At 45.8% G+C, this 14,867-nt stretch overlaps 1 protein-coding gene across 1 annotated transcript in view; it reads right to left on the minus strand.

Moving 5' to 3' along the window:
• The window catches only part of chd6 (chromodomain helicase DNA binding protein 6), a 177,881-nt gene that overhangs the window by 77,810 nt on the left and 85,204 nt on the right, over positions 1–14,867 (minus strand). The window contains 2 exon segments of the mRNA XM_068000152.1: positions 5,084–5,170; positions 10,951–11,068. Of these exon segments, the coding sequence (XP_067856253.1) occupies positions 5,084–5,170; positions 10,951–11,068 (205 nt within the window).

Below are 14,867 nucleotides of genomic sequence, written 5' to 3' on the forward strand. Positions count from 1 at the left end.
GCAGGGACCAAGATTAAGTAACTTTATGACAGGAAATAGAGTTTTGCCGTGCTCTGTAATTGATTTCAGGCTGTGGGTAGTAATTTCATTATAATTGGGGTCTTCTTCGATTCACTCATACATTCGGTCATCTTGGACACTGCAATTACCTGATCATGCTAAGTGAAATCCATTTCGTCCAAGTTTGCAACAGGCCCATTCTACGCAAGACAAACAGCAGTAAAACTGCAATAAATTCTCCAAATGTGCAGTTCCTCAGAGGAAGCTCAAAACTGATGTCAAGTCTGGTACAGCCTGTAGCTCTGAATTTACCGCACGTCCCACAGCAATTAGAGACCACCCAGCTTTCCACAGCTGTCAAAGATAGTCGCCATTTCCTTCCATCAGCTCTGGATCTGAACCAGAATGCATTCTGTCCTGCTTTCCTCACTCTCTATTTTCTCCATGCCCCCGACAGCCAATGGGACCAGCTCCCAAGCCGCCACAACAACAACTTGCATTTATATAGCGTCATTAATGTAGTAAAACGTCCCGAGGCACTTCACAGGAACGATTATCAAACAAAATTTGACACCGAGCCACATAAGAAGATATTAGGACAGGTGACCAAAAGCTTGGTAAAAGAGGTAGTTTGTAAGGAGCTTCTTAAAAGGAGAGGGGCTGAGGGGTTTAGGGCCTAGGCAGCTGAAGGCACAGTCGCCAATGGTGGAGCGATTAAAATCAGGGGGTTGTGCAAGAAGCCAGAACTGGAAGAGGGCAGAAATCTCAGAGGGTTGTAGGAGGTTACAGAGATAGGGAGGGGGCAAGGTCCATGGAAGGATTTCAGAAAAGGATGAGAATTTTAAAATCGAAACATTACCAGACCGGGAGCCAATATAGGTCAGCGAGCACAGGAGTGATGGGTGAACGGGACTTGCTGTGACTTAGGATACGGGCAGCAGAGTTTTGGATGAGCGCAAGTTTAATGAGAGTGGAAAGTGGGAGGCCAGACAGGAGAGCATTGGAATTATCGAGTCTTGAGGTAACAAAGGCATGGATGAGATTTTCCGCAGCAGATGAGCTGAGGCGGGATGGAGACATGCGACCTTACAGAGGTGGAAATAGGCAGCATTGGTGATTGGCCACTGCCAACATCACTTTAGGACTGGTTGCCTGGTGGCATGAACCGCCCGAGGCTTCCTTCCTCTCACTGCAGCGGAGACCGAGCAAGACACTCAATTGTAAAATCTCGCTATGAAAAGTCATAATAAGGATAAAACCAGACAGACAACTTGGCATCAGATCACCAGGCACCGGACACGACAAAGGCAAAACAAGCCCAGTCGACCCTGCAAAGTCCTCCTCACTAACATCTGGGGACTTGTGCCAAAATTGGGAGCGCTGTCCCACAGACTAGTCAAGCAACAGCCTGACATAGCCATACTCACAGAATCATACCTTTCAGCCAACGTCCCAGACTCTTCCATCACCATCCCTGGGTATGTCCTGTCCCACTGGCAGGACAGACCGACCAGAGGTGGCGGTACAGTAATATACAGTCAGGAGGGAGTGGCCCTGGGAGTCCTCAACATTGACTCCGGACCCCATGAAATCTCACGGCATCAGGTCAAACATGGGCAAGGAAACCTCCTGCTGATTACCACTTACCGCCCTCCCTCAGCTGATGAATCTGTCCTTCTCCATGTTGAGCACCACTTGAAGGAAGCACTGAGGGTAGCAAGGGCACAGAATGTACTCTGGGTGGGGGACTTCAATGTCCATCACCAAGAGTGGCTCGGTAGCACCACTACTGACCGAGCTGGCCGAGTCCTGAAGGACACAGCTGCCAGACTGGGCCTGCGGCAGGTGGTGAGCGAACCAACACGAGGGAAAAACTTACTTGACCTCGTCCTCACCAATCTACCTGTCGCAAATGCATCTGTCCATGACAGTATTGGTAGGAGTGACCACCGCACAGTCCTCGTGGAGACCAAGTCCTGCCTTCGCACTGAGGACACCATCCAACGTGTTGTGTGGCACTACCGCCGTGCTAAATGGGATAGATTCAGAACAGATCTAGCAGCTCAAAACTGGGCATCCATGAGGTGCTGTGGGCCATCAGCAGCAGCAGAATGGATTTCCAGCACAATCTCGAAACTCATGGCCAGGCATATTCCTCATTCTACCACTACCAACAGGCCAGGGGATAAACCCTGGTTCAATGAAGAGTGCAGAAGAGCATGCCAGGAGCAGCACCAGGCGTACCTAAAAATTAGGTGCCAACCTGGTGAAGCTACAACACAGGACTACATGCATGCTAAACAGCGGAAGCAACACGCTATTGAAAGAGCTAAGCGATTCCACAACCAACGGATCAGATCAAAGCTCTGCAGTCCTGCCACACCCAGTCATGAATGGTGGTGGACAGTTAAACAACTAACAGGAGGAGGAGGCTCTGCGAACATCCCCATCCTCAATGATGGCAGAGTCCAGCACATGAGTGCAAAAGACAAGGCTGAAGCGTTTGCAACCATCTTCAGCCAGAATTGCCGAGTGGATGATCCATCGCGGCCCCCTCCCGATATCCCCACCATCACAGAAGCCAGTCTTCAGCCAATTCGATTCACTCCACATGACATCAAGAAACGGCTGAGTGAACTGGATACAGCAAAAGCTATGGGCCCCAACAACATCCTGAAGGCATGTGCTCCAGAACTAGCCGCGCCTCGAGCCATACTGTTCCAGTACAGCTACAACACTGGTATCTACCCGACAATGTGGAAAATTGCCCAGGTATGTCCTGTCCACAAAAAGCAGGACAAATCCAATCCGGCCAATTACCGCCCCATCAGTTTACTCTCAATCATCAGCAAAGTGATGGAAGGTGTCGTCGACAGTGCTATCAAGCGGCACTTACTCACCAATAACCTGCTCACCTATGCTTAGTTTGGGTTCCGCCAGGACCACTCGGCTCCAGACCTCATTACAGCCTTGGTCCAAACAGGGACAGAAGAGCTGAATTCCAGAGGTGAGGTGAGAGTGACTGCCCTTGACATCAAGGCAGCATTTGACCAAGTGTGGCACCAAGGAGTCCTAGTAAAATTGAAGTCAATGGGAATCAAAGGGAAAACTCTCCAGTGGCTGGAGTCATACCTGGCACAAAGGAAGATGGTAGTGGTTGTTGGAGGTCAATCATCTCAGCCCCAGGACATTGCTGCAGGAGTTCCTCAGGGCAGTGTCCTAGGCCCAACCATCTTCAGCTGCTTCATCAATGACCTTCCCTCCATCATAAGGTCAGAAATGGGGATGTTCGCTGATGAGTGCAGCGTTCAGTTCCATTCGCAACCCCTCAGATAATGAAGCAGTCCGTGCCCGCATGCAGCAAGACCTGGACAACATCCAGGTTTGGGCTGATAAGTGGCAAGTAACATTCGCGTCAGACAAGTGCCAGGCAATGACCATCTCCAACAAGAGAGAGTCTAACCACCTCCCCTTGACATTCAACGGTATTACCATCGCCAAATCCCCCAGCATCAACATCCTGAGGGTCACCATTGACCAGAAACTTAACTGGACCAGCCATATAAATACTGTGGCTATAAGAGCAGGTCAGAGGCTGGGTATTCTGCAGCAAGTGACTCACCTCCTGACTCCCCAAAGCCTTTCCACCATCTACAAGACACAAGTCAGGAGTGTGATGGAATACTCTCCACTTGCCTGGATGAGTGCAGCTCCAACAACACTCAAGAAGCTCAACACCATCCAGGACAAAGCAGCCCGCTTGATTGGCATCCCATCCACCACCCCAAACATTCACTCCCTCCACCACCGGTGCACCGTGGCTGCAGTGTGTACCATCCACAGGATGCACTGCAGCAACTCGCCAAGGCTTCTTTGACAGCACCTCCCAAACCCACGACCTCTACCACCTAGAAGGACAAGGGCAGCAGGCACATGGGAACACCACCACCTGCACGTTCCCCTCCAAGTCGCACACCATCCCGACTTGGAAATATATCGCCGTTCCTTCATCGTCGCTGGGTCAAAATCCTGGAACTCCCTTCCTAACAGCACTGTGTGAGAACCTTCACCACACGGACTGCAGCGGTTCAAGAAGGCGGCTCACCACCACCTTCTCAAGGGCAATTAGGGATGGGCAATAAATGCCGGCCTTGCCAAAGACGCCCACATCCCATGAACGAATAAAAAAAGGACAGAGCTCAGTGGGGTGAGCACCTGGAGGCCACCCAGTCCACACACCGAGCTTCCAGTGTTGGGTTTCTCTGCAATCAAAGCCTGGGCCAAGGCCACCATCTTGCGAGAGGGCAACTGTGAGGAATGCACCACAGAATGATGGAAGAGTCATTTCATCACCATTCCATCCCATAATGTCACAACGTGTCGTTGCTGAATGGAGGTGAGGCACAGTCAAAGAGAGAGAAAAATATACACAAATAGAATGATTAAATACTACCAATTCTGTTGTTTCATTACCTCAGTGATGTTCTGGGATGGGTTTCCCTCCATGGGAACATGAGCAGGAGAAGGAACAGCAGTGAACTCCACAGTCCAGCTGCTCATGAATGAAGCTGGGACCTCAGCCCATCGTACCTCCAAACTACTCTCCAGGCTCAGAGTCACTGCCCAACACACTTAGTCAGGACAAGACTGTTCAAGAGCCCCAAGAAGCACTGGTAGAAATCACTCAGCTCACAGTTACGTAAGAACAGGAGTGGATCATTCAAGCCCCTCATTCAATTAGATCATGGCTGATCTGTATCTTAACTCCATTTACCTGCCTTTGCTCCATATCCCTTGATACCCTTACCCAACAAAAATCAATCTCAGTCTTGAAAATTTCAATTGACCCCCAGCATCCACATTTTTTGGTGTGGGGGTGGAAAAGAGTTCCTGATTTCACTCCTAACTGGCCGAGCTCTAATTTTAAGATTCTGGCCCATTGTTCCGGATTCCCCCACCAGAGGAAATAGTTTCTCCGTATCTATTCTATCGAATCCTTTTATCATTTTAATTACCTCGATCAGATCACCCCTCAACCTTCTAAACTCCAGGAAAAAGCAGCGAAGTTCATGCAGTTACCCACCTCTGAAGTTTCAGAGTCTATCGTGTGCGCTACATCCAGAATCCTGTCGACCTCGATATAATCTGGATTAAAGGGCTCCTCATCGGCCTAGAAGATGACAGATGCATAGTATAGATTTTAATAAGAATACGAAAATTGTCCCGTACTACAGTTACTGTTAATGGACCAGTGTTACCTTCACATTAACCAGGGGAGCTGGATAGTGCAATGTCTTAGTCAGTGCCCTTTCAACTTTTAGAACTTGGGTCCAAATTCAGCCTAGACTGATGGAATCAATCTCACATAGGCACAAAATCGAGTTCCATCGAAACTACGGCACGGAAACAGGCCATTCGGCCCAACAGGTATATGTCGGCGTTTATGCTCCACATGAGCCTCCTTCCCTCCCTACTTCATCTAACCCTATCAGCATATCCTTCTATTCCTTTCTCCTTCATGTGTTTATCTAGTTTGCCCTTAAATGCATCTTTGCTATTCACCTCAACTACTCCTTGTGGTAGCAAGTTCCACGTTCTAACCACTCTCTGGGTACAGAAGTTTCTCATGAAATTCCTATTGGATTTATTAGTGACTATTTTATATTTATGACCTCTAGTTTTGGACTCCCCAAGTGGAAACATTTTCTCTACGTCCACTCTATCAAACCCTTTCATTATCTTAAAGACATCTATCAGGTCACCGCTCAGTCTTCTCTTTCCTAGAGAAAAGAGCCCCAGCCAGTTCTGCCTTTCCTATCGGTGTAACCTCTCAGTTCTGTTACCATCCTTGTGAATCATTTTTGCAACCTCTCCAACGCCTCTATTTCCTTTCTATAATATGGAGACCAGAAATGTGGACGTCGCTCCCCCCGCAGGCGTGCGCCGCACGTCACTCCCCCTTATAGACATGCGGCGCATGTCAGTCCCAGACACAGGGCGCGAGTCTCTCCCGCGTACACGGGCAGCAGGGACTCGAGCCCCAAACACACTCACTCTCAGTGGTTACATTAAATTTATTTGGACCTTTTTATTTGCATCCTAATTGAGTTGCTCCATTTAATGGGTAGGTTTAAATATTGGGATAGGCAATCAAAAAAAACAAGTTGTTTAAAATTCACTTTATGCTGTTGAAGCCGTTTATTAATTTAATTTATAGGAATAAAGATTTGACACTTCTGTATTCAGCACTATCTAATTTGTCCTCACTTACACAAATTTATCTTGTAGATAGGAGAAAGGTTAGTCAAACAAATTAAACATATCAAGAGCAGAGCCACAAATTAATTAAAACAATTTCATTTTTGTTTTAATTGCTGTCTCTGAACAGCTGGATGGGTTATGAAGACAGGCAATAATTCTGAACTAATATGAAGGGAAGGCATTGAAGGTAATTAGAGAGTAGCAGCTCCCAACGATTAACCCATTATATCTCATCCCAGTCTCCACTCCTGAAGGCGCTGACACCTATGGGGGGGGGGGCGGGGGTGATAACTGGTAATCCCACAGGGACAAAACATACTGGAGGGAGGGATTGAGGGAGGGTCCCACAGGGATGGCCCTTAAGCAACAAAGAAGTGATTGTCTGCTGACCCCCATGTGCATGCAATTAGAAGGATCTCCTTCCCTCTCATTTTAACAGTTATGCAAGAAATGAAACAAATTTGCTATCTAGTGATTGGTGGGGTTCTTAAACTCTACAAAACCTTATCAGAAGTTTATGAACAGTTGATAAGTTTATAGTTTGAAATAATTCCTTTACAGAACACAAAAGGAAACACAGATCCCCAGCACATCCTGTATTTATACCACATAGATAGCAGAACATTCCAAGACTCTTCCATTGGGGATGGGAGAGATGTGACATCAAGCAGGGTAGGGGGAAGTGTCAAAGATGTGACTGGAGGAGTGGCGGAGAAGGTGGGTTTGGGGGAAGGACAATGATTCAGTCGTGTGGGGGGAGTTGAGGAGAATGTTCCAGAGTGCAGGGCAGAACCAGCCAAGAACCTTCACACCATCTGATGCCACAAGTGGAGAGTTCAATACCAGGAGCAAGAGGTTACACTGTCTGACAATGTATGCTTCCAATTTACATACCCAGCAGGCTAGCACTCTTCTTGAAAAGAACCACTTCCAACATGTGCTGGCTTCAGACGGGAAGAGAGCTGGGATATTTTCAGAGCAGTTTTTAGATTTTAATTTACTGAAATGGAAGACTACACCCAGTGTTTATTACAACTCAATCATTGCTATAGCAACCCGTGGATTATGCCACACTCCTATTCTGACGTATTCTTTCACTGCATTCTCTAGTCTCTCTCTGGCATCAATCGCAACAGCAGAAAGAGTAAAAAAGACAAGAATGGAGGAATGAGAAAGTCTGTTCGCATTGCTCCACCGTCCAGCTCCCAATTCAGCACTTGAACACAGAATAATTATGGACGAGGAAAGCCATTCGGCCCATTCATCTACAATGGGCCTACAAGTCCCTGTTCCAAAAAGGGGAGAGAGATAAACCCAGCAACTACAGGCCAGTCAGCCTAACGTCGGTGGCGGGAAAACCTTGAGACACAATGATCTGCGACAAAATTAATTGGCACTTGCTAAAGTATGGACTAATAAATGAAAGTCAGCACAGATTTGTTAAAGGAAAATCATGCTTGATTAACTTGATTGGGTTCTTTGATGAAATAATAGAGGGTTGATGAGGGTAGTGCAGTTGATGTTGCATATATGGACTTTCAAAAGGCATTTGATAAAGTCCCACATAATAGACTTGTTAGCAAAATTAAAGCCCGTGGGATTAAAGGGACAGTGGCAGTGTGGATAAAATATTGGCTAAGGGACAGAATGCAGAGAGTAGTGGCGAACGGTTGTTTTTCAGACTCGAGGGAAGTATACAGTGGTGTTCCCCAGGGATCGGTATTAGGACTACTGCTCTTTTTGATATATGTTAATGACCTAGATTTGGCATAATTTCAAAGTTTGCAGATGATACAAAACTTGGGAACATAGTAAACAATGTGGAGGGTAGTAACAGACTTCAGGAGGATGTAGACAGACTGGTGAAATGGGCAGACACATGGCAGATGAAATTTAACGCAGAGAAGTGTAAAGTGATTCATTTTGGTAGGAAGAATGAGGAGAGGCAATATAAACTAAATAGTACAATTTTAAAGGGAGTGCAGGAACAGAGAGACCTGGAGGTGTATGTACACAAATCTCTAAAGGCGGCAGGACAAGCTGAGAAGGCTTTTTAAAAGGCATATGGGATCTTGGGCTTTATTAATAAAGGCAAAGAGTACAAAAACATGGAAGTTATGCTAAGCCTTTATAAAACACTGGTTAGGCCTCAGCTGGAGTACTGTGTTCAATTCTGGGCACCACACTTTATGAAAGATGTCAAGGCCTTAGAGAGGGTACAGAAGAGATTTGCTGGCATGGTTCCAGGGATGAGGGACTTCAGTTATGTAGAGAGACTGGAGAAGCTGGGGTTGCTCTCCTTAGAACAGAGAAGTTTAAGAGGAGATTTGATAGAGGTGTTCAAAATCATGAAGGGTTTTGATAGAGTAAATAAGGAGAAAGTATTTCCAGTGGCAGAAGGGTCAGTAACCAGAGGACACAGATTTAAGGTGATTGGCAAAAGAGCCAGAGGTGACTTACGCAGCAAGTTGTGATGATCTGGAATGCGCTGCCTGAAAGGGCGGTGGAAGCAGATTCAATAACAACTTTCAAAAGGGAAATGGATAAATACTTGAAGGGAGAAAATTTACAGGGCCATGGAGAAAGATCAGAAGAGTGGGACCAACTGAATAGCTCTTTCAAAGAGCCGGCACAGGCACGATGGGCCGAATGGCCTCCTTTTGTTCTGTAACATTATATGATACCATGAAGTCCCCCCCAAAGTCCAGCATCTAATTGTTTCTTAAATGATTCCAGAGTTTTCACCTCCACCATATCTGGGAGTCCATTCCATATATTGATCACTGTCACAAGAACTTCCTATTATATCAACCCTAAATTTCCATCCCTCCTCCTCCCATCCCCCCACCCTACGCTCAATCAGGAATTGACCCAATTCCTTTTGTTAACACACTCCAATTGTGTTGCTATGCAGTGCACTGGGTGGAAAACTTTACACAAGATTTAAGGTTGTAACACACAATTTTCATGTTAAAATTTAAATTTATGCTTTTTGCAAGGAAATCCAGCTCATATATCGATACTTACCTCAATTGTACAGCGTGCATGAAGCAATCATTTATATTTACTATAAAAATGCACAACTACTCACCCCTCAGAATTTTTAGAACCCGATTTGAAACAGCACTATCGCAGTCCTCAGGTGAAGTTAGGTTTGTGGCTTCCTTAGCTAATAATCACACCCTCCAATTTTCACACAGCTACAGATTAAACAGGACAACGACGCATAGGTTCAAAAAGGCCCGAGGCAAATTTTAGATCGATATCAGGAAGTTTTTCAAAAAGAGCGATCAATGTACGGAATGGACTCCCGAGTAGGATTGTGGGAAGCAAAAACCTGGATGCCTTGATTGGGAGAAGAGTCAGGGACAAGACTGCAAGTTCATTCTGGACACGAGATACAATGGGCTTCACTGATCTATCTTGTGATTCCACTTTTGCACAAATTCTCCACGCCCCACATTATCCATTCAATGAACTATTGTGAAGACCACAGGCCATTCCCTGCACTGCATGCTTTCTGCTGCTTCTCTTGCTTCATAAGATCAATGACCACAGCTGGATACAATATACCTCCCTCAACCAATACTACCAAAAAAAAAACCAAAAACAGATTAACTGGTCATTCACTTTGCTGTCGTTTGTGGGATATAGCTGGCACAGAATAGGTGCGGCCTTTGCCCAGTCAATGCACTTCAAAAATTATATGGAGAGTAAATGCATTAAGGTAGCACCTCATCGCATCTCTCAAACATACATGCAACGAATTTGAAGTGCAGTGATATTATAAGCAGTCATTTTATGCACAGGAGGATCCCACAAGCAGCAATGAAATAATTACCAGTTGATCTGTTCTTGGTGGTGTTGGTTGAGGATGGTATGTTGATCAGGTCGTCAGGAGCTCTTTGAGTAATGCCGTAGGATCTATAACTTGGGCAGCAATGTAAAGAGTGAGAATGAGAATTCCCCCCCTCAAGAGGCAAGTGAAGGCATGTGACACGAAACTGACCTTTGCCAACTACTCTCCCAGGTTCAGTTCTGTCCTGCAGGTCCACTGGTGGCTAACGTGGGAGTAAGGAGGCAAGCCAGTCTTCACTGCATGCCGACCACTCTGTGAATTAGTCTCCAACAAGGGAGCAGAGGAACTGATCATCAATGATTCTTCAATTTAAAAATAAATGAAGTGGCAGGTTTGGCAATAGATGTCAAGCTACCCACAGTCACGTCATGGTCCATCTTTACTCAATGATGCAAGCAGCTTAAGTGCTGAACAAACTTAGTGCACTTAAGGGGCCAACACAAACTCCAGCAGCAGACTGGGGGGAGGGGGTTGCAACAAGTGGGTCTTCACTGCCATCATATACCAACAGAGACCAGTAAGTGCCATAACCCACCCACTGGGAGGGTCAATACCCCCACAATGTGGGCCAAGAGCCACTGGAAATAAAAGCATCTTAGTAATATTCTAAAATCAAGGCCACAAACAGCAGTCTTCATCAATTTGACTTCAGTCCCAGCAGCTTTACACTCTGGAAAGATGCTGTCAAAGAGTTTATGTTCTCAGTGAGATTACCCAAGTACCCTACAGCCAAGCTATCCTCTTTATCTACGTTCGTGAATTATACGCAAGCGACCACTCAAATGCACAGCCTAGTAAATAACCAATTGGTCTCTAGCCATCCCCTTTACCTCAACAAAAAGATTCTTCATCTGGGCCTGTTTGGTCCTGAAACGTTTGATCTTCTGGTGAATCCTTTTGTCTTTCTGCAGCTCCTCCACTGTGGCCCATTTGCAGTGCAGGTAGGAGCTGGAACATAAAGGAAGATTGTACACTGAAGAACGAACCTGCATTTGTACAGTCACATCCTGAGGACATCCCAAAGCACTTCACAGCCAATAGAGTAATTTTGAACTATACTCACTGATGTAATGTAGGAAACACAGCTGCCAATTTGTGAACAGCAAGCTCCCACAAACAGCAAAAATGACCAGATCATCTGTTGGTTGAAGGATGAATGTTGTAGCAATTTTCCATCCCGGCTACAATTTTAACTAAAATAATCCAGGATCAGATTATGCAGCTAAAATTAACCAAAATTACTTCACTGTCTCCAATGCTGCTTTACAGCACTAAAAGGTTTGCCTCCAGCACTGTAGCCGAGACAATCCTGGCAGCACATCACAACTGGGACACTGGTTCTACTCTTTACTATAAGCACCTGCCAACGTGCATAATGCAGTAAACATGTGACTCCCAACAAGCTGCAGAAATATAACCACTGGGCTCAGCACCTGAGACTCTGGACCATCGAATTGCCTGGCTGTGGAATGCAACGGCTTCTAAATCCATTAGTGACTTACGCAGATATTGCTGAATCAATGATATGCATTTTAGTCCTTTGCTAATTCTGTGCACAAAAAAGTTTATGCAAATCACTGGGCCTCAGTGAAATTAGAAAGCAAACTAAAGTAACGTGAAACGTCCTCGTGAACTGTGTCAAAGGGGAAAGGAATAGGCAGGTAACAACAGACCAGTCAGCTTAACATCGGTAGCGGGTGAGCATCTAGAGGCCAAAATATGGGGAAAAGTTCATACTTATCTAGAACGACATGGGTTAAGTAAGGACAGCCAGAATGGATTTGTAAAAGGCAAGCTGTATCTGACAAATTCAAAGGATATCTTGGGGGTAAATATCACAGCATATTGATAAAGGAAATTTTTTTTAAAAATTCGTTCATGTGATGTGGCCGTCGCTGGCAAGGCCGGCATTTATTGCCCATCCCTATTTGCCCTTGAGAAGGTGATGGTGAGCCGCCTTCTTGAACCGCTGCAGTCCGTGTGGTGAAGGTTCTCCCACAGTGCTGTTAGGAAGGGAATTCCTGGATTTTGACCCAGCGACGATGAAGGAACTGCAATATATTTCCAAGTCGGGATGGTATGTGACTTGGAGGGGAACTTGCAGGTGTCTGAACAGTAAAAATTTTTTAAAAATAAAATATACATTGGTATCGAGCCACTATACAAAGAAGCCAGTGAAACAACTTTGTACAGGAGGTTTAGCGGTGTGTTCCTGAGAACCCATGTGCCTACTGCCCTTGTCCTTCTAGGTGGTAGAGGTTGCAGGTTTGGGAGGTGCTGTTGAAGAAGCCTTGGTGAGTTGCTGCAGTGCATCCTGTGGATGGTACACACTGCAGCCACGGTGAGTCGGTGGTGAAGGGAGTGAATGTTTAGGGTGGTGGTTGGGGTACCAATCAAGCGGGCTGCTTTGTCCTGGACAGTGTCGAGCTTCTTGAGTGTTGTTGGAGCTGCACTCATCCAGGAAAATGGAGAGTATTCCATCACACTCCTGACTTGTGCCTTGTAAATGGTGGAAAGGCTTTGGGGAGTCAGGAGGTGCAGAATACCAGCCTCTGACCTGCTCTTGTAGCCACAGTATTTATGTGGTTGGTCCAGTCAAGTTTCTGGTCAATGGTGACCCCCAGGATGTTGATGGTGGGGGATTCGGCGATGGTAATGCCGTTGAATGTCAACGGGAGGTGGTTAGACTCTCTCTTGTTGGAGATGGTCATTGACTGGCACTTGTCTGGTGCGAATGTTACTTGCCACTTATCAGCCCAAGCCTGGATGTTGCCCAGGTCTTGTTGCATGTGAGCACGGACTGCTTCATTATTTGAGGGGTTGCAAATGGAACTGAACACTGTGCAATCATCAGCGAACATCCCCATTTCTGACCTTATGATGGAGGGAAGGTCATTGATGAAGCAGCTGAAGATGGTTGGGCCGAAGACACTGTCCTGAGGAAATCTTGCAGCAATGTCCTGGGGCTGAGATGATTGGCCTCCAACAACCACTACCATCTTCCTTTGTGCTGGGTATGACTCCAGCCACTGGAGAGTTTTCCCCCTGATTCTCATTGACTTCAATTTTACTAGGGCTCCTTGGTGCCACATTCGGTCAAATGCTGCCTTGATGTCAAGGGCAGTCACTCTCACCTCACCTCTGGAATTCAGCTCTTTTGTCCATGTTTGGACCAAGGCTGTAATGAGGTCTGGAGCCGAGTGGTCCTGGCGGAACCCAAACTGAGCATCGGTCAGCAGGTTATTGATGAGTAAGTGCTGCTTGATAGCACTGTTGACAACACCTTCCATCACTTTACAGATGATTGAGAGTAGACTGATGGAGTGGTAATTGGCCGGATTGGATTTTTCCTGCTTTTTGTGGACAGGACTTTTCTGGGCAATTTTCCACATTGTCGAGTAGATGCCAGTGTTGTAGCTGTACTGGAACAGTTTGGCTAGAGGCGCAGCTAGTTCTGGAGCACAAGTCTTCAGCACTACAGCCAAGATGTTGTCGTGGCCCATAGCCTTTGCTGTATCCAGTGCACTCAGCCGTTTCTTGATGTCACGTGGAGTGAATAGAGTTGGCTGAAGACTGGCTTCTGTGATGGTGGGGATATCGGGTGGAGGCAGAGATGGAGCATCTACTTGGCACTTCTGGCTGAAGATGGTTGTAAACACTTCAGCCTTGTCTTTTGCACTCACGTGCTGGACTCTGCCATCATTGAGGATGGGGATGTTCACAGAGCCTCCTCCTCCCGTTAGTTGTTTAACTGTCCACCACCATTCACAACTGGATGTGGCAGGACTGCAGAGCAGGAAATGTAGTGAATGGCATTTATATGGATTTTCAAAAGTCATTGGATTAGTATTAAAGAATGTGACAGACTGACTTGATAGGGAGTTATTTAAAGGACAGAAAACAGCAGTGATTAATGGGTGCATTCTGAACTTTAAAGGGGTCAGTATTGGGACCATTGCTTGTGTGCGTGTCAGAGTGCGCACATTTATGTAAAAGAAATCGAAGAGGACTATGCAATTTCAGAAGTTCAGGAGGACTGGCAGGTTAATAAATTGGACAAATAAGTATGAGATGACATTTAATGCTGAAAAATGTGAGGCAATACATTTTGGGAGGAAAAATAAAGGGAGGCAATATACACTAAATGGTAAAACTTTAAAAGTAGAGGAACAGGGCAACTCAGGGGTTCAGATATAAAAACAGGAGAACAAGTTCATAAAGCTGTGAAAAAAAAGCATATCTAGGATCCTAGGTTTCATAGCGTTATAAAGTACAAAACCAACGCAATAACACTTACCCTGTATAAATCATTGGTTAGGCTGCATTTAGGACATCGTGTCGAGTTTTTGGAAGGAGAAGGTGCAAAAAAGATTTGCTAAAATGGTACCGGGGTGAGAGGCTTTAATTATGAGCGAAGAGAGAAACTTGGGACTCCTGTCAGCACAGAGGTCAGGAGGAGATCTGATGGAGATGTTGATAAAGTAAACATGGAAACACTATTTCTACTGGTTGGTGAGTCAGTAACTGGAGGCCATAAATTTAATATCAACACCAAAAGAATGAAGGGAGAGGTCAGGAGAAATCTTTCTATGCAAAGGGCTGTTTGGACTTGGAATGCCTGATCAGAAACAGTGGGGGAAGCAGAATCCATAACAGGTTTTAAAAGGTAAGGGGGTAAATATTTCAAAAAGAAATCAGTAAAAGGGAATGGGGAAAGAGGAAAGGAACGGGACTAAGTGGAGAGCTC

The sequence above is a fragment of the Heptranchias perlo genome, chromosome 19 (genome assembly GCF_035084215.1).
Source record: "Heptranchias perlo isolate sHepPer1 chromosome 19, sHepPer1.hap1, whole genome shotgun sequence".
Lineage (NCBI taxonomy): Eukaryota > Metazoa > Chordata > Chondrichthyes > Hexanchiformes > Hexanchidae > Heptranchias > Heptranchias perlo.